This window comes from Myotis brandtii, unplaced genomic scaffold, assembly GCF_000412655.1.
Source record: "Myotis brandtii unplaced genomic scaffold, ASM41265v1 scaffold583, whole genome shotgun sequence".
NCBI lineage: Eukaryota > Metazoa > Chordata > Mammalia > Chiroptera > Vespertilionidae > Myotis > Myotis brandtii.
The window spans coordinates 1,266,774-1,287,178 of record NW_005370191.1 but is presented as its reverse complement, the minus strand read 5'-3'; the positions used below and the strand labels follow the sequence as shown (position 1 = coordinate 1,287,178).

Sequence of the window (20,405 nt, the reverse complement as noted above, 5' to 3'; positions counted from 1 at the left end):
TTAGGACAAAAGGGATGACAGCACACAGGGCATTGTGAAGTTTGCTTTTTTTCTTATCTCCATACTTTTGGAGATATTCTATTCTAGCATATATAGTTCTTCTTTATTCTTATTAAATAATTGACGTAAGCAAGTCTCTAAAAACATTTAGATTGCTTATCTTTTATTTCCCACTAAATAATTCTGCAGTGATCATCATGTAGATTTGTTGCATAATTCTGAGAGCAACTGTTAGATAATAATGATCAAAAGATATGTGCAATTTTTTTTTGTTTAGATAGATGTCGAGAAACTTCCCAACAAAACAAACCTCACCAAGTAAACTCCCTTCAATAGTATGTTAGTCTGTTTTCCTATGCCAACACTGAATAAAACTAAATGTAATTTTACTGCGGAGTAAAGCTGAGCATTTCTGTTTGTATGAACTGTCTGCTGATCGCCTTTGCCCATTTTTTGTGGTGCCGCTTTTTTCTTATTAATTCTTTGTATATAAAGAAAATTAGTCCTTTTTCTTATGTGGTGCTAATACTTCTTCCCAGTCTCCGGATGTTTTAAAAATACTGTCTATTGGTATTTGTTTTTAAAAAGGTTTTAAATTTTAATTAATGAAAATAGATTGCTCACATTTTCACATACTTCCTAATTTTCCTTTTATGCTTACAGAGATTTCCCCACTCCAAAATTATTAAAAACAAAATATTTGCCCAAGCTTTCTTTCAATATGCAAATGATTTAATCATTATTATTTAAATCCTAGATCCATTTCAATTTTTTCATGTAAAGAATGAGGTAAAGATCTAGCTTTGCCCTCCACTCCCAGTGGTCAGTCAGTTATTCACATCTTTTAATAGAATAAATCCTTTTACCTATTTTGAAAAGTCAACTTAAAAATATTAAATTGCCATATTAAGTTTATTTTCATAATTTTGTAATATATGTTTGCTCTATGCAGATGGACTCACACTGTCCATAATATTTTATCATGCATTTTTCACTTTATATTATGCTGGATATATTTCTGTTGTTATTACAAATTCTATGTGACTATTATTTTAATAGCTGCATAATGTTCCACCTTTTACTGACCTACTTCTCATTGGCAAGCGTTTCAATTGCTTACACCCTGCCGCCCCCCATTATCAGTAACATGATGAGCAATTTCTTTGGGCAAAAAGTGCTTTACTAGGAGGCATTAAGAGTCCACTCATCTCTGAGAGCCCCGACTTCTCTGGGGGGTGCACCCAGCCCCAATCTCCCAGCAGTGTGGGTACAGCATCCCTGTGTAGAGTTGGGCTTGGCCTTGGTCCTGAAGTGAGGATTTTGAAGCCAGTCTGAGCACAGGGAGGCCAGGCCTGCAGTGTGGATCAGACCCTGGTCCCACCTCAGGCTGACTAGGTGGGAGAGCAGGTAAGCTGAGGCTCAGTTTCTCCATCTGTAAAATGAGATGCCCACTTTGCAGGTCTGTTTTGGACTATGTTCCAAGAGGGCCTGGTGGGTGCAGAGCAGGCACTAGGTGAGTGGAGTAGGCATTCTTCTTTCCTAAGTGAAGCCAGCTTAATAGTACTCCAGAGTCCTCAGTGATACCCATCTTCATTGAGCCCCCCATATGGAAGTCAAGAACCTGCGCTCAAAGTCAACCGGACACATTAGGCCGGGATTCTCACTTGAAACCACACATTTACTGCTTCTTGTTAATGGATACACTCATTCTTCATGATAGTTTTAAAATAGAAAATCTGTATTTCACCAGAGTTCTAAAACTCCAACTTATATCCTATTACAGTTTTTATAAGAAATCTAACTTTCATGAAATCATCATAAGAGTGAAAACCAGCTCACTATTTGTAGAAATGTTTTGGGTGAAGTAGGCGATCCAAGATCTAAAACTCACAGCAGTTGGATGGTTCATGAACATATTTTACTGACATCAGCTCCTTGATCTACAAAGCACTATGAGGTAATGAAAGGATGTACAATTGCCATGTGCAACCACACACAGTTCATGCATGGCCTGGACAGGCACACTGACTGAGACGGTCCCCCAGCGGGAAAAGACGGATACATTTCACTCAAGGTAGTCTCACCCATTACAGAATAGGGGACACCTTTAGTTTTCAAATAATTTTCCCTAGAGACCCTAGAATTTTGGTTTACTCCTGGGCATATTTCACAGGTACATTTTAAAAACTGTCTTGTCATGTGAAGTTTAGATGTAAAACATTATGTCAGTACCTGCAAACCCAACACATACTCACCTCTCCTTTTCTGCAAAATCATTTTGTAACTTTTGTTCCTTTTCGAGAGCTATAGTCTCAGCTTGGTTCTTCAGAGTCTGTTCATATTCTCGGATTTTCTCTTTAAGTGCTTTTATCGTAACCTCTGCAGAAAGAAAAGAAAAGAAAAAAAAAAACTACAGTAAGAGAAGCACAGTTCTGTGTGGCTATATATACAGGCTTTCGTAACCGAGTAGGATCGGTGTGTTTTAAACTTTAGCTCTTCAACTCTGACACAAAATCAATGGTTATGAGTCCCTTCAGAGACCTTTTACTCCCTAAATGTTAAATTGAACTTTAAACGTTTAGGTTGAGGAGGATCAATGGATTTTTCTGGGAAGAAGAGCTATGGTTTCTCTAATACAACTTACAAAAAAGGAGGGGGGAATCAATGGTAAAATATAACATCTTATTGATGAGTCTTAAATTAGTCCTCTACTGAGGAAAATTAATAATGTTTTAGTGTGGGTTTTAGTACTTTCTTACAAAGAAAACAGTTCATAATTATGTGTACATGTTGGAAGATGCCATCTTAGCTGAAGTCACTATGTCTGCAGGCCTGCCTGGCTGTGGGCACACTTTTGCCATGTCACAGTGATGAAATATGGAGTGTGCTGAGTGGATACAACATGCATCTCCTTGGCTGGGTAGGACCCACCTTGCAGGCTGGCCCTGGAAAGCTCAGGCCAGGGATGCCATGAGGGATCCCCCACCAGGGATGCCATGTTTACAGCTGTCACTTCAATTACCCAAAATGGGAACACCAAAGTAGGTGTAATGAATGGGGCAGGGTCCTAACTAAGAGCAGTGGTGGCTCTAGGGCAGGACCGCTCCACCTGCTCCCTCCCACAGATACCTCCTCCCTGTGTGCTGAACAGTCCCTGGCAGAGAGAGCACTGTGGTCCCAACTCCAAGGAGAATGGAGCCCTTGCATGAACCCAACTCTTAGAAGGAAAAGCTGAGGCTCTTTGTGGCCCCAGCACCTGGCACAGGTGGGTGCTCTGGAAATGGCCGAGTATAATGAATGAAGGAGCTGAGGCTGGGCCGACAGGGTGAGGCCCAGACAGGGCTTGTGACAATGGGGCTCCATGCTCATGGGACAATGCCACCTGCCAAATCTTCGCCCAAGTAAGAGCTTGCTCGGTGGCCCCTGTTCCTTCAGGTTGTAACTCATGTCCACCTTTACTGCCTGAGCAGCACAGACATGCTGGGCAAGGCAGGAGTGCATCAACTGGGCATTTAGTATTTATGGGGCTTAGTGGATAAAAGCTAAAGGCTCTTTGTTTAAAAGAAGAAATTGGCCGTTTTTATTAAGTGGAACCCAGATGGTTCTCCTTAGAGCAGTGGTTCTCAACCTTCCTAATGCCGCGACCCTTTAATACAGTTCCTCATGTTGTGGTGACCCCAACCATAAAATTATTTTCGTTGCTACTTCATAACTGTAATTTTGCTACTGTTATGAATCGTAATGTAAATATCTGATATGCAGGATGTAATTTCATTGTTACAATCTGAACATAATTAAGCATAGTGATTAATCACAAAAACAATATGTAATTATATATGGGTTTTCCGATGGTCTTAGGCGACCACTGTGAAAGGGTCTTTCGACCCCCAAAGGGGTTGTGACCCACAGGTTGAGAACCGATGCCTTAAAACTAGTGACCCTGTCAGGGCATTTGAAAGAAGAACAGGGGCTCTCTGCCAAAACTAGTGACCCTGTCAGGGCATTTGAAAGAAGAACGGGGGCTCTCTGCCTTTTGGACTGGTTATTCCGGGCCTGAAAGAAATGCTCTGTGAGCACTATGGTTAGTGGTTCCCATTAGTATCAAGCCACACCAACAGGGCCAAAGTCACCTCTGAAAACACTTGCACATTCTGTAAGTCAATGGTCTACGCAAACATATAGAATTTCTGCCTTTAACAATTGGTGGAAATATCTGCTCAGCCCCTGGACCCCAGTGCTTATTCCAATGGGTTTCTCAGTTTGGCACATCTATGCCCCTTCCAGGGGACATTGGGGCACTGGCTGGGGCTCCCACTCCGTCTGATGAGGTGGGTAGCTCACTGATCGGCTGAGCCTAAGTCCAGGGCTGATTTGTCCTGGAGCCTCTGACTGTGGTCCTCCTCCTGTATACAGGTCTGGCTCCAGAACATGCTCCTGGGTGTGCCCAGCAGGACCCCCTACAGGAGAGAGAATAGTGTGGCGGAAAGGGCACTGAAGGGCTCTGTTCTCATTGGCTATGGCCGGGGCCTCAACTTACTCATCTTTAAATGTGGGAAAGAATTATAGCACATAATAATTTCCCGTCCTGCTCTAACTTTTTACCGATCTACAATATGTGATGACTAAAACAAGTGACATGCACCCCAACCCTTCCAAATTAAAATCATTTTTATATTGGGAAGGAAAGAGAAGAACTTAACATTTTTCTGGAGGTTGGAAAATCTGTTAATATACCAATAAATAAAGAAGGGGTGGGATTTCTAGAAAAACAACAGTGCTCCATAAGAGCAGCCGATCTTCACTGGTGTCAGGAACAGCGCTAAATGTCTCACCAGCATCTCATTTTACCTATAACTATCTTATGCGGTTAGTGTGAGAATCCCCCACCCAAGAAAATGAGGCTTATCACAAGGTGAGATCCCTTGTTCAAGGTCACACAGCTAAGTAGCAGCAATGAAGGACTCAAACCTGGCCTGTATACCTCAGTGCCTTTGTCCTTAAGTCTCTGACTAAATAATATACTCTTTCATTTATAAACACCCATCAGGTGGGCCTTTGGGGAGCAGAACATTTCACTCTCAGTTGCTGTCCTTGCTGGGCATGGAGGCACTGACGAAAGCAAGGCTCGGGGGAAGGACACCAGCACCTCACCATCCTCCAACAAAACAGAATGAAAATACACACCAAGAGTGAGATGCCAGAGGTCACTGGATGGAAAAACAACAACGTTCATTCCTTTTGGATAGGGCTATAGCGGAGCCCAGGTATGTGCATTTATAGGTTATCTTTCTTTTTTATTTAATTTTGACATTTGTATATACCCCTGAAACCATCATGACAATAAAAATAATTAGCTTTTCCATCATCCCAACAGTTTTCTTGTACCCCTTTGTAAAGTTTCCATCCTGTCCCACCCCTGCTGAATTTGCTTTCTTTCTTTCTTTCTTTCTTTTTTTTTTTTTTACAGATTATCTTTCACCTGAGCATTTCGATAGTTCTGAAAAGAAACAACTCCTGCTGAGGAAAGGCAGCACCTTCTCCCACCCGAATCCCAGTCTAGTAAGTCCAACACCTCATTTCCCAGCAGGACAAAGCTGTCCCCGAGTCCCAGTGACTCATCGCTCCCCGTGGTGGCACCAGATGGAGGTGTGTGGGTAGGGGGGGTGGGGGGTGGGGGGTGGAGGGAGGCGGTATCTTAGCTGTCTCCCACCTCTAGTCCCCCGAGGAAGGGGACCCAGGGGACTGCTGCCCACACTGCCCAGGCCTGTACCTTCTAGCTGATCATCATAGTCTTTTCCTGGATCCTTTTCGTGGACAATCTCTCCTCGCAAGCCTGTCTTCAATGGGCTCAAAGCCCAAGGACACTTTAAAAAATCTTCATCAGTTAATTCTTTATCCAACTCTCGGAGAATATTAAACAGAAGGCCACTCGGAGGAGGTCACCGAAGTGGTTTGCCTTTCCTTGCTAGCTCCTGCTCACCCAAACCTCAGACAAAAACCAATAGGCTGCATGTCTCCTTGGAGCTGCCTGAAAAACCTGCAGCTGCCGTCAGACAGGGCTGTGCTTTTTCTTCAAGAAGATGTCACAGGGCTCCTGGAATCTGAGCACATCTGGATTTTAGGTGCAGGAGCGATTTCTTTGTTCTTCCCTGACAGGAAAAGCCAGGCAATTTTTGCCCTTTTTGTCTTGTTGATGGCAGGGCAACCACACCAAGAGGCCGTTTCTTTCATTAAATTGTAATGAATAGGTGATGCTGACAAGGAAACAGTAGTGCTTAAGCATGCAGACTTGTAGGATGCAGCTAAAGCCTTAATGTATCAGTGGCAATTATTAAATGACTTACTGTATGTGACCCTTTGATCATAAGCTGGATCTCTGACAGGTGTCGCCCACAGGCAACACATCATTCTTGTAAAAGGCAGATCCTATCACATGATGATACAGGAAGAATTTTAAAAGAATCCTGATCAGTCCCGTCACAGGGCAATAAAATTAGATGTAGTTACTGTGCAGAGGAAAAGTTTTACTTCTAAATAGCTAAGCATTATTATTATCTCTCTTTAACGATTATGGTTCTTACCCCACCCTGACTTTATGACGTATATTACAATTAGAGCTAGTCCCAACAGGATGGGGAAGGCAATTAAAAAAAAAGAAAAGAAAAAGCCAAGCAAAGACGCATCTTCCACCAACCTTGATTTTTCACTTCAGCAAATTCCTTGTTGTATTCCTCGAGTGTTTCCCGAAGTTTCTGGTTTTCTGTTTCAATGTCGTGCAGGCGCTGCACTTTGAGCTGGAGCTGCTGCCCGAGATCCAGGGCTGGTACAGGATCTGCATGAGAGGATAACACACATCAGCCCACTCTGAACCCAGACAAGCCACCTTCATGGTCACACCGAGGCTCAGGGAGACCTCCAGCCTGTGGCTGCTACCACTTGCCGGAAGTTGGGGCACATGGGGCCTTGCCACCTCCTTCAGAGTCCCTGGGAGCACCATGGCTGGGTTAGGGCCACTTCTCTGTTGCTACAGAGGATGTGTGTGTATTCAGACCCAACCCAGGGCCTCCAAAGCATGAAAATAGGGTGAAATGGCCATGGACTCACTGGGATATGCCCACTGCTCTGGCATGGTGTGACAATGAACCCTTGAGCTGATAGGAAGAGAGACACATGTGGCGACAGCAAGCAGAGGCACCCTGGGAGATCATCCATGCACCCAGAGCTGCACGGGAGGATCGATGGTGTGGGGGGAGGTGCCTAACCCACAAGTTTACAGTAATTCTTATGAAGTTGAAATAACACCTAACACTCTGAGAGTGCCTCACTGTCACAGAGCACTTTTACAGACATTTTCTCTTTTGAGTCTCACTATAATACTGGGAAAGAAATGTAAGATGTGTATTAGTTCCTTTCACAGAAGTAGAAACTAAAGCTCAGGAAGCTGAGTGACTTGTCCAGGTTTCCCGGCCAGTTAGTGGGCAGAGAGAACTCGAACCCAAGTCTGTTAACTCCAAGTGACTGTTGTTCCAACAAGGAAGATCCCCTGATGGAGTGGAGTTAATAAGTAGGACATGCTCACTTTCTATCATAATCCTCCTTTACTAATCAAGGACACTCACAAGAGAGTCAGGTGAGCTGGTGAGCCAACCCGAGGTGACAGTGACCTGTCCTAGGCCATTGGGCCAGGTAGCCAGGAGACCACCACACTCTAATTAATTATAGTATAAACAGCAGGAGATGGCACCTGGGCCAGTTATGTGAGGTCTTGTGGCTAATTCAATATACTATCTGCCATCAGATTTACTTACAAAAAACTGGATTTTAATCTAAAAATAGATTGCAGACACAGAATTTATGTACTGACTGTTGGCACAAAATGGAGAGACAGTAAACATTGTTCTGGCATTCATTCTATCTTTATTTTTTTGTCGTCTGCCTAAAAGGCATGCATAATCCACCTGCTGGCACCAGCGGAGCACTTCCTCTAGAACGCTTGCTCCATCAGAGTAGAATACCCAAGTCCGCTGGGCTCAGAAAAGATTATTGGAGATATTTCTGGTATGGACGCCAGCATCACTTGTGAAATGGCTGCAAGGATTTAGTCTCCGGTAGAGGAATGCTAAACACCGAGCACAGTGGATCAACAAGGGTATATATTCAAGAGCTCACTTAATTTTCAAATACCAGAGTCATTAATTTTTCAGACCACCCCTGGTTCCTGGAACTGAGGGCTAGATCCACGTTTCAGTCGACGCGTCTGCCAGGAGCCAGGAGCTCTCGGAGATGCCAACGTCTTTACAGAGTTTACAAAAGGCGGGCACTGGGATGTGTCCAGCACAACGGCGGACCTGCACGTGGGGTTTAATGCCAACGCTGTCCATCATGTGAAACCTCTGGCTGCCGGGCACTTATTCTGTGTGTGTATACAGTTTATGACTACATCACTTTCTTATTTGTGGCTTTTCATTATTATTTTAATCAGCATTAAAATATTTATATTAAATTAGATTTCAAAAGCTATTTAGGGAAGATAGTTCTTTGTAAGTAGAAATAGTAACAACAGTAAAGACTGAATTACTCAGAACATTCCAGGTGTAGGTGTTTTGTTTTTTTAAATTCAGTATTTTCCGGGTACCATCCCACTACTCCCCCCTTCCTCCATGACCTCGTACTGGGCAAATGGCCTGAAGGAAATAAACTGTATGCCTTCACGGCCCCCTTCACATATAACTACAATCTGAACTTGATACAGAGGTCAGGGAAGGACTGAGGAGGAGAGCTGCTGCTCTGTATAAAATTCTATTAGTGTTCGTTCATGTAGGCTTTCTGGCACAACTGCCAGTACAAATTATATCTTTAGAGAGCTAAGCTAGTATACTGCAACCCATCCCTAAAATTTCTGTAGACAACTTTTCCAGTCCATTCCTTAAAAAAAAAAAAATAATAAAAATCCAGGACCCACTGTGTCTGCTTCGAATAAAAAATAGCTTCCCTCATTCTATTCGGCAAGGAATTCAGTGACATATAAAAATAACATGCATATTATCAAGTGAATGGTAACTAGACCTTTAGAGAAAATTTCAAAGCATTATATTGTAAATGAAAATTCTGGCAATCTCATAATTATTCATTATGGGTTGTATATTTAATTTAACACTATTAAAGGTTAATGCCTAAGTAGCAAAACTGGTCACAGAATAAAGAATGAACTGAATGTTCAAACATCTCTATGCATTAAACTCCAAACTTTACTACAGTACAGTTGAATGACTAAACGCCTGCAGCATTTGAATCTTGTTTTGGATTATGTAAAAGGCATTGCTAAAGTACCTCTTAGGCTTAATTTTTATTACCTGCATTAAAGGAACAGCTAATTACCACATGACAATATAATGACTCTAGCGTGTTTGGACTAGAGACCAAAACAACGATTTTCGGCATGCCAAACCCCAACCTGCATGTTAATCTAGGGGAAATCATAGCTTTTTTGTCTTGTTAATGATTTCCAATGCTATTTAAACCCCACACAAGTATTGTTAGGCCTTATTCTGAACATCACAAGCCTCCGATCTCAGCAGCTCAATTAGAGAATTGTCTGGGGGAGGCAAGAGAACACACCCATATGTGGAACAGGAACACACAAAACCCTCACCGGTCTTCCCTGCCTCCTCCAATTCAACAGGCTTTATTGCCAGTTCCATCCACCCAATGTGACAAACTTGCAATTTGTTTTACAATCATCTAATAGTTAATTCCTAAAACACCCACTGAGGCACTATAGAGCTCATTATGCAACAGGACCCAAAGAACATAATTACAATGAACAATAACACAGTCACCTGTATTCATTCAGCACCTTCTCCTAAGTACATGTGACATTACCTCATTAATTCCAGACATCCCAGTCAGGGTTGGGGGAGGTGGCTCTGCAATATGTCTGATGCTGGCTCCTCACCCAAGAAACAGGGAGAGGAGAGAAGTCAGTGAGGCAAACAAGTATACAAAGTTCTAATGAAGATTTCTGCTTCCTGAACTAGTAGCCAACTGAATTATTCTGTTTCTTCAAGTCCTAATTGAACAAGTATTTCCTAAGCATCTTTCTGCTCTGGGTAAGGCCCAAGTGAGACAATGGGATGGACATTCGGCTATGTCAGCTGGTACCTACCAGCTTCACAGTAGAGATAGACCATGTTCACGAATATCAACGGTAAAACAGGATGGACCACGTAGGTCAGATGAGTAAATGACCCATTCCAGATAGAGAAACTGGGAAAGATAGACTTTTTTTTAAAAAAAAATAGGAGACAAAGAGTTCAGACCAGACCCATGGAGACTGTGTGGCAGTGAGTCCATGAAGAAGATGCAGCATTTAGGGGAAAAAGGAGCAGGGAAGCGCCAGGCACAGTTCAGTCTACTGCTGGCACTCAAGGACACATTCTGTGACATCAGGACTGTTCTAGGTGCTGGGGGGACATGATGGTGAACAAGACAAAACCTTGCTCTCAAAGACTTGACATTCTGAAGTGAGGGATATAGACAAAAAGCAAAATAAAATAAAATAATAAAATACTTTCAAGGACTGCCAAGCATGAGTAAGAGAGAAAACAGGGTATGGAGAACGGGGAATGGGTACTGGAGACAGACTGACAGTGAGGGTCTGTTGAAGGAGGTGACACTGAATGGGGATCTGGATGGTGAAGGGGAGATACAGGAAGATCCTGGGCAGAGGAGACAGCATTGCAAAGGTCCAGGGGTGGATGCGAACGTGGCATGGTCAAGGCAGAGAGAAGCTGGTAAGCCTGCAACAAAGGGGAAGGAGAGAGGCAAAGCACAAGTGGCCAGGGAGGAAGGCCCATGCTCAAAGATTAAACAAAAATATGAGCATAATCAAGGAGAGAAATAGAATATGTGAAGAAGAATAAAACAGAATCCTAGGGCTGAAAATACATGATCTGAGGTATCCTGTTAGTGCAGTAGGTAGCACATCAGTCTCATAAAAATACAATGCTGAAGAAAGCCAGAGGACCGAGTCTGGATTCAATTCTACTCCTGATGGGAAAAACCATCAGAGAATAGGACGGGGGCAAGACAAGTGACCGGGGCATGAGAAAGAAAAACTGCAATTCTTTGAACCACAAAAAGGTCTGTTGGTTTTCCAGTTGTGAAGTATTTAAGAGTTTTAAGCTTAAAGATAAGTTATACAATTTTCTTTTAAAAAGTTAAGTGTTCCAAATTAGCTGCCCATTCTGTGACAGCAGATGGCTATCAGTTGTATGTTGTCTGACGAACATTAAAACAACAACAACACACCAACATAAACTATGTCTTTGAAGTCAATGTGATGTTTTAATACTTAGTGGGAAAATTATTGCTTCTTGAAAGAAACTCATCTATAGTAAGAACATTCTAAAAGTGGACATTTGGAAAATTTCCCATCATTACATAAACTTATGAGCAAAGACAACATCCTCTTCAAAAATGTCTCAATGTCTCTTATATGAGAGTATAGCATAATGGTTTAGAGTATGGGGCAGATTGCATGTGTTCAAATCTCAGCTCTGCCATTTAACTGGCTGTACAACCTTAGACAAGTTACTTAATACTTAATTACAAAAGATAATATGTGCATACACTTAGACAACCGCCAGGCATGGAGTTAACACTCAATAAACATTACCTATTACCAACCAACTCAAACGTGATGAAATATTTGCCAAAAGGAGTTTCAAATAATTTATTACTAATATGAAAAATACAGTATCTTCTGACTAGTTGGCAAGAAAAATTGAGTATCAGGAAAAATCAAAATGTACTAGTTGAATTTCAACAAATAATACCTTATAACTGGTATGCAGGTTTCAAAAGTATAAATCAATGTTTTATAAAGATAGCCAATAATGCACTGCTTTTGTTGGATTTATGTATCTTTGTGAGTTATCTTTTCCAGCCATTTATGACATCCATTAAAATCAAGAATAAAAATAACAAAACTTGGAGACTTCTGTTTCTGGTCATGACAAATTAGCCAGTATTAGACTTGCCCTCTGGCCATAAACAACTAGAATACTAGGCAAACTGTGAAACAACCATTTTTGTTATTGACAACTGGCAAAGCAGGACAGTGATCCCTGAGAGAAGGGAAACAAATGAGGTGAGCCTATGACCATCCTGACTTTCTGCCAGGAAACACTTTCTAGACTGCAGCACAGGGAAGGGGGAACCCAAGCACAGCATAAGTCCTTTTTGTTGTTGTTGTTGTTAATCCTTACGCGAGGATATTTTTTCCATTGATATTTTAGAGAGTGGAGGAGACAGAGAAACATCAATGTGAGAGAGACACATTGGTTGCCTCCCACATACACCCCAACCCGGGGCTAGGAATTGAGCCTGCAACTGAGGCACTTGCCCTTGACTAGAATCGAACAGGCCACCCTTCAGTCCAAGGGTTGACACTCTAACTACCGAGCCAAACTGGCTAGGGCAGCATGAGTCTTTTTGAGTTGAGAAGATAGAGAACGGAAGATTGGGAGGCTGAGGTATCTGGAATTTGTAGGGCATAGTACTGGAAAGGAGAAGATATGCAGAGAAAGAGCTAGAGAAATCTGCAGAGGAGTAATCAAGAGCCTGTTGCTACAAGACAGGGTGCACACATACTCACAGGGTGAAACTACCCAAGGCTGGGCAAAGAACTACAAGGAAGGTCTAAGTGAACTCTAGAGTTCACAGAGGGTTAAGAGATTTTTGAGTTGTAACCAGTCACAGTGGAGAGACTTGTTGAACAGCAAGGAATTTAGTAGAGACACCAGAAGGTCCACACCAGAATGAAGGTCTAAATTAACCCTAAAGTAAAGGCTACTCCAGATCCATCCCCTAAAAGCTTAAAAATAAGCCTCAGAATGATTAAGCTGATCTGCAAAGTAATTTAACTGCTGGACAAACAAATTTCAACACTCTTAAGAAAGTAAAAAAAAATCCAGTTAACAATTACAATGTCCAACACCCAATCAAAATTTATTACACATGCAAAGTTAAGCTGATCTGCAAAGTAATTTAACTGCTGGACAAAACACATTTCAACACTCTTAAGAAAGTAAAAAAAACCCAGTTAACAATTACAATGTCCAACATCCAATCAAAAATTATTACACAAGCAAAGAAGAATAATTGGAGGGGGGCCAGGGGGACCAGTTAATAAAAACCAAACTAGAAATGACAAGAGATAATGGGAGTAGTTGACAAAGACGAAAACAGCTACTATAGCATACTCAAGGATTTAAAGAAAAACACAAACACAATAAGGAAAGAGGATATAAAGAAGAATCAAATGGAATTCTGGGGCTTAAAATACAGTATCTAAAATGAAAAAAAAAAATTCCCTAGACTGGCTTAACAACAGATTAGACACTGCAAAAGAAAAATAGTGAATTCAAAGAGAGTCATAGAAACTGTCTGAACACAGGCATAGAGAAGAGACTGGAAAAAAAAGTTACTAAAACCTCAGCAACCTGTGAAACAACATAAAACTATCTAACATACATGTCCTAGAAAGGTACTAGGGGTGTATTTGGAGAAACCCTGGTGAAATTTCCAAATTTGGTAAAAGTTATAAATCTAAAAATCCAAGGAATTCAATAAAATCCAAGCAGGATAAGTACAAAGAATGCCGATAAGCAAAATCAAATTGCTGAAAACAAGAATAAAAAGAAAATCTGAAAAGCCAGAGAAAAAAATCAATAAAATATATTAAAAAAAAAAAAGTTATAAATCTAAAAATCCAAGGAATTCAACAAAATCCAAGCAGGATAAGTACAAAGAATGCTGATAAGCAAAATCAAATTGCTGAGAACAAGAATAAAAAGAAAATCTGAAAAGCCAGAGAAAAGAAGAATCATTATACATAGGGGAAAAAAGAAAGATTAACTGGAGACCTCCTGTCTGGGAGGAAAAAGAAAACAAAACAAAAACTATCAACATACAATTTTATACCCAATAAAATATAGCCTTCCAATATGAGGACAAGGTAGAAATTTTTCTGTTTCAGTTGAACAAAAGCTGGCAGAATGCATTGCCAGTGTACCTACACTATAAGAAATTTTAAAGGAAATGATACAGACTAAAAGAGAATGCTGCTAGATGGAAACCCGGATCTACACAAAGGAATAAACAACACCCAAATAGTAAATATATGGGTAAAACACTATTTTTCTCATTTTAAATTTCATTAAAAGATAACTATTTAAAAGCAAAAATAGTATAATGTATTGTAGTGTTAAAACATATTTAGAAGTTAAATGAATAACAGTACACAAAGGACAGGAGGGAGAAAATGAAAGTGTATTATAACATCCTTACATTGTATGTGAAGTAGTATTTTATTATTTGAAGGTATAATGTGATAAATTAAAGATGCTTAATGTAAATCTTAAAGTAACCACTGAGAAAATAAAACGAAGAGTTATAGCTAGTAAGACAAGTGGGGAAATAGAATAAGATCATAAAAAATAATAAAAATAAAGCAGAAAAAATAAAAAACAGGTAAGACAATCAGAAAACAAACAGGAAGATGGTAGACTTAAATCCATCTATATACACAATTATGTTAAATGTAAAAAATCAAACATTTCACTTAAAAGGCAGATTGTCAGACTGAATTAAAAAACAAGACATAGCTGTTTAAAGCTTCAAAAAACATGAATTAAAAACTAACAGAACTGAAAGAAAAAGAAAAGCTCACAATAAAGATTCCAAAACTCTGTTCACTCTAACTAATAGTACAATTAGATTGACAAGCTAAATCTAAAATGTATATAGAAACTCAACTAGCCAAAACAAATTTGAAAAACAAGATAGAAGATAAAGGTTTTGCATGACCTGATTTCAAGACTGATTATAAAGCTACAGTAATCATAGTATGATATTAACTTAAGGATAGATATACAGATCAATGAAATAAAAGAGGGTCCAGAAAAAAACCTCACACATATACCATCCATTAATTTTTCAATGTATCTTGACCCTTACACTATACCATACATCAAAATTAACTCAAAATGCATCATAGGCCTAAAGGTAAAAGATAATACTAACAACTTCACCAAAAATTTCTGAGTTTGTAACCCTAATATTAGGGTTACAAATGCCCCTGCTCTGAGGTGCATATGTTGGGATATATGAGTAAAAGCAGTTTGCAGACCACTGACTTAGACCCATTTGGCTGCTGTGCAAAGGATGGATAGGAGGAGGTGGAGTGAAGGTGGTGAGCTAAGAGGTAATGGTGGCTTGGATGAGGTTGGCAGTAGATGATGTGATGAGTGGATGAATTTGGGGTATATTCTGGAGGCTGGGTCAACAGGACCTACTGATAGACTGGCTACAAGGTGTGAGGGAAAGGAATTCAGGCTGACTCCTGCCATTTGTGGGCTAAGCCACTGCATGAATGGTGATGCCATCTATCTTCCTGGGAGGGCTTGGGGGAAACCTGTTCTCTTGCGGTCATGGGGAGTTTGAGAGCCTAACAGATATCAGAAGTCACCTAGGGGGAGAATGTAAGTGGAGAAAAGGAAAAGATTGAGGGTCCTGCAGAGGAAGAGAGGTATCCATGAACGTCTGAGGAGGAGGAGTGTAACCAGGTGGAGGTGGGTTCAGCAGGCATATTGGCTCTCAGAGGACTTTTGCTATCATGGGGAGTAGGAAGCTGGCCAGTAGCTGGAAGATGTCATCCTTGTCTGACCACATGTATGTTTTCAGTAAAATATGATGTGTATAGAGATAGGAGTGAAGAGAAGTTCTGAAATAGTACATGTATGGTCAGTGGGCATAAGGTTGGGGCCAGTCTATGCTGCGTGGACTCTATGGAAACTAACTTACTGTGGTTCTCCAGGGACTTGGGCACGTTCTGTTTTGGATTCCCTGTGTCACTATCACACCCTGATAAGCCCCACTGTCTTGGTGCAGACAAGTCCTGAAGAAGGAAGAGGACACTGCTGACTTCATGGAGAGCATAGGCTGAAAAAAGCAGGGTTTCCGATTAGGTGGGGTGATTAGGTGGGTCCGAGGTGTTCTGGGGAGGAGGCGGGAGCATGGTGTGTTGGAGAAAGCCAGGCCAGTGGTGAGCTGCTTTTCCTTATATTATGAGGAATGAGAAGAACAACCTCATAGAATCTAAGGCCATGCTTGCGCAGAGGGCTCTGTAGGCAGTGGGGCAGTCCCCTGCCATCAGCCAGAGGTTGACTATGCCCCTAGTGAGTGCCATCCCTGCGATGACATCACAGTGCAGCAGACGTTACTTTTTGCCAGGGCACTCTAGGCTAATGTAATCATACGATTACATAATTAACCCAGCTGTCTCATTAAGAAAATCAACTGGAATTCAGGGCATAATTAGTCATACAGCAATTAGCATGCTGATGAGCAACTGATGAAAAGCTGTCTAGATATCAAGTGTGCCAGGACCACCCCAGTTACGGCAAGGGGGGATAGAGGCGACACACTGCCCCACGCAAGCGAACCAAGGATTCCCCGTCTCAGCTAGTGAGCCCTCACACGACAGCCCAGTGTCGAGGGACAGAGGGAGAGCCCTGAAATGGGCCAGCATACAAAAGCAGCAACAAGCAATTCAGACACCCACCTTGTCACATTTGCCTTTCTTTATAATGTTTATAGCTATTTCCTCAGTCTGCAGAAATATGGTGTACAAAATGGAGAAGCTGATCAGGCCCCAAATTTGTTTTAACCTGTCCAAGGAGGGTGAGAAAAGTTGCCCCCTTGTCTGGGTTCCAGTGTTGGGTAGAGCATGATGTCCATCCTCTAGTCCCCTTGGCTGCTCAGTCCTGCACCCGGGGAGGAGGCAGGAGGGCAGCAGCAACCCACACCTTCGTTCGGAGGCTGCAGCCCTGGTTCTGCCTCGGTCCCATTATGGTGGTGGTGGTTGATTCTTAGAATGAAAATGTTTCATGAAGGCAAACTGAGAATGTGTAAAGGGAATCCTGCCATCAGGGCACCTGAGGTTATAGAGTTCTCTGGAGGGGCCTGGGCATTGGCTCCTCTGCCAACACCAGGAGACCTAGAATACATGGACTGGACTAGCCTTACAGGATCCAGCTGGAGCAGCCACATTTCCACAGCCTTCAAAAATGCTACCAAGTGGCCCATCGGTTAAAATCTTGGTAGAAGCAGCAAGGGGTATTTCTAACCAAATCCTAAGATTAGAAAAAAAAATATTTTTAATTGATTTTTAGAGAGAGAGAGAGGGAGAGGGAGAGGGATTATCATATAGGATTATATTTATACTATATAGTGAACTTTTTCTGGATGGAGATGAGAGGTGTTATAATCCAAGTTCCTTTTTCATTTTACTTATGATAATTACCTAACGACACATTCATTTATTCTGATTTTGAATCCAGTCCTCTTTCTTCCACTCAAATGTTGAATTAAAGGATCATCTCAAACATAAAGATCACTGGTTAGCAATGAAACTAAACAAAGAAAATACGAGCCAATGATTAAATTGCATACCTTGAATTTCTGACCACTTATAATAGCATTATTTTTAGTTTTTAAATAACAAATTATTATTGTTCTGAAGGGCTATGTTATCTCATAAAAGCCAGTAGATTATAGGTTCAGTTCTCCATTAATTCCTGTAACTGCCTCTTGCTATTGCCAAAACCATGTTATAGTAGCAGGAAGTAACAAATAGGTGTTTCTGTATTTTGTTGTTTAAAGACCAAGTCAATGAGATGGGTAAACATGGAAATTTGGAAATATGCAATCACATGTTTATCTGTCTTACTAGACCTTATTGGTAAATAGGCCGGTGGAAATACATTCAGATGCTAATTGAAGCTATATATCCCATGAGGCAATAAACATTAGAAAAGGAAAACAGAAGGAATAATAACCCATATTTTAAAGTAATGTTTTTTCCAGTCAATAAGTTGTAAAACATATATTCTTTAAAAAATATTTATGGAGTTTAGAGAGAGAGATAGGAAGGGAGGGAGAGGGAGAGGTAGAGGGAGAGGGAGAGGGAGAGAGAGAGAGAGAGAAACATCAATGTCAGAGTGAAACATTGCTGCCTCCTGCAAGCTCTCTACCGGGGATCAAGCCCGAGCCCGAAACCTGGGCATGTGTCCTGAAGGGGAATCAAATCAACAACCTTTGGGTGCACAGGATGCCGCTTAACCAACTGAGTCATGCTGGCCAGGGCCAAATCCCAAGATTTTGACACTTTTTTCCAGAAGTTTTGCTATGGGATCCCTGAATGAGAGAACAGTGTTTTCTAATTGTAATCAATACTGTGTTCTCACTTGAAACCAGGGTGAGAAGTACAAAAGCCTGGATTACTATTTTATCCTTATGAAGGAGCATTAAAAAGCAGTTCTCAAAAGTGATGTTCCTTCTTACCATTTGCAACAGCATGGATGGAACTGGAGAGCATTATGCTAAGTGAAATAAAGCCTGGATTACTATTTTATCCTTATGAAGGAGCATTAAAAAGCAGTTCTCAAAAGTGATGTTCCACTTTATTTCTGGATTCTCAAATGCTACCCTAATAGGGATATTCACCAGGAGAGGAGTTTCCCAATACAATGAAACGTGGCCCCAAGAGCACCTCAGAGCAGTGGCATTTGCAAGTGGTTCTGAAAACGGAGTGTCCTACAAAATGGGCTCTCCAAAGCCAGTTCTCTCTCAGGACTCTGGAAATGAACACCGCCTACTGACGATCTCAGGCCAGTTACTCTACGGACATAAAGTGAGGGAATCAGTCATGAAACACCGAGTTCTAGTAGTGTTGCATGCATGAGTCAATGAATATTTTATACCATTGGTAATATGCTTCCTAAGATTTAAATCTTAAAATAAACTCTTCCAGGCACTGCCTTCATGTTTGAAGGGTTTGTGTCTGTAGGACGTAAACCACATCTTAGCAAGGAGTGAAAGATGATTCTCTTTATATGGGGGCGGGGGGGTAGAAGAGGCACAGAGAGAGGCCAGGAGAACTTGCAAAGAGGTTCTTCCATGAACGCTGCAGCCAAAGCAGAGTTCTGCAATACCAATGCACAGGTGGCAGCTCCACCAACTTTGTCTCTTTTTCTCCTTTCTAGGAACTTAAAAACAGACACACAAAAACTATTCCCGAGATGTTTCTGGAACAAATAATTTATAGAGATTATTAAATGTGGACAAATACTCAAATGACCACTGCTTAAGTTATCTGCAATCCATTAATAAGGCCTATTCAGAAACTAAGATTGCAAGTTGAGTATTTTACTGATTTAAGCTCTTCCCCCGATTGTTGAAACAAATGCATGCTCATTGTAAAAAATCTTAAAAGTATCAAGAAGCAAGAGTAAGTCACCCACACAAGGTTAATTTCTGGCAGATTATGCATGCCATCATAACTATGCTCAGAGCACAGTAAAATTTCAGCTATGCAAGAGCCTTTAAGGAGGTCATTCCAGAATATTTCCAGCGATCTGAGAGGGTCACATTTTAAGAGCAGAGATATTTATTCCTTATTTCATTACAGTAAGGGATGGAGCCTGCTTTTTTAATCTGTTTAATTATGGAATATTTTCTCAAAATTCCAGGAGAATCTCCCACCACCCAAATAGAAGCCACCTGAGGGAAGGCAGGGGCCAAATTTCACCTACATTTGTATCTTAGGTGCACAGTCCAGGGCCTAGCACACAATGAACTGCAGGCAAGTGCTGGCCCAGGGAATGTGTGAAAATGACTAATTAAACAACACACTTTGAATCCTTTCTTTCATCACTGTTGTTAACAGATAGTCACTGAACTCTGCTCTCACTCACAAATATAGATTCCAAAGCAAGACACTGGTCTCCTGATTAGAGGAACTCCCCATCTAGGAGGGTAAGGGGGAAGGGTGCGCTTCACCCAAGTGTCCTTATTAAGTCATGTTGTTGGCAGATGGCTAGAATGCTTTACCTCATGACTAATTGTTAGCAAATTAATAAGTATAAATCTCAACCAGAGGTGTATTAAAGTAAAAAATTTAAATATTTGCATGTTTAAGCTATCCCTGCTAATCATATACATCTCTATATATAAAAGCCTAAGCGACCCTTTTGACCGTTCGACCAATAGCTATGATGTGCACTGACCACCAGGGGGCAAACGCTCAATACACAGGCATGAAAACATGGAACAGACTGATAAATCTCAGAGGGAAGTGGGGAGGGGGGAGGGCAGGAAGAGATTAACCAAAGATCTTATATGTATACTAGAGGCCCGGTGCACAAGTTCGTGCACTGGTGGGGTCTCTCAGCCTGGCCTGTGGGGATCAAGCTGAAATAGGCAGTCCGACATCCCCCGAGGGGTCCTGGATTGCGAGAGGGCGCAGGACAGGCCGAGGGACCCCACTGGTGCATGAATCT

The 20,405-nt window shown here is 41.3% G+C and overlaps 1 protein-coding gene across 2 annotated transcripts in view; it reads right to left on the bottom strand.

Annotated features, from left to right (window-relative positions):
• The window catches only part of CUX1 (cut-like homeobox 1), a 339,346-nt gene that overhangs the window by 139,968 nt on the left and 178,973 nt on the right, over positions 1-20,405 (bottom strand). For both annotated transcript variants that reach the window (XM_014550122.1, XM_014550123.1), the window contains exons 5-6: positions 6,695-6,832; positions 2,256-2,379 (exon numbers count right to left, since the gene is read on the bottom strand). In XM_014550122.1, coding sequence (XP_014405608.1) covers positions 2,256-2,379; positions 6,695-6,832 — 262 coding nt within the window. The remainder of the gene's footprint in view (positions 1-2,255; positions 2,380-6,694; positions 6,833-20,405) is intronic.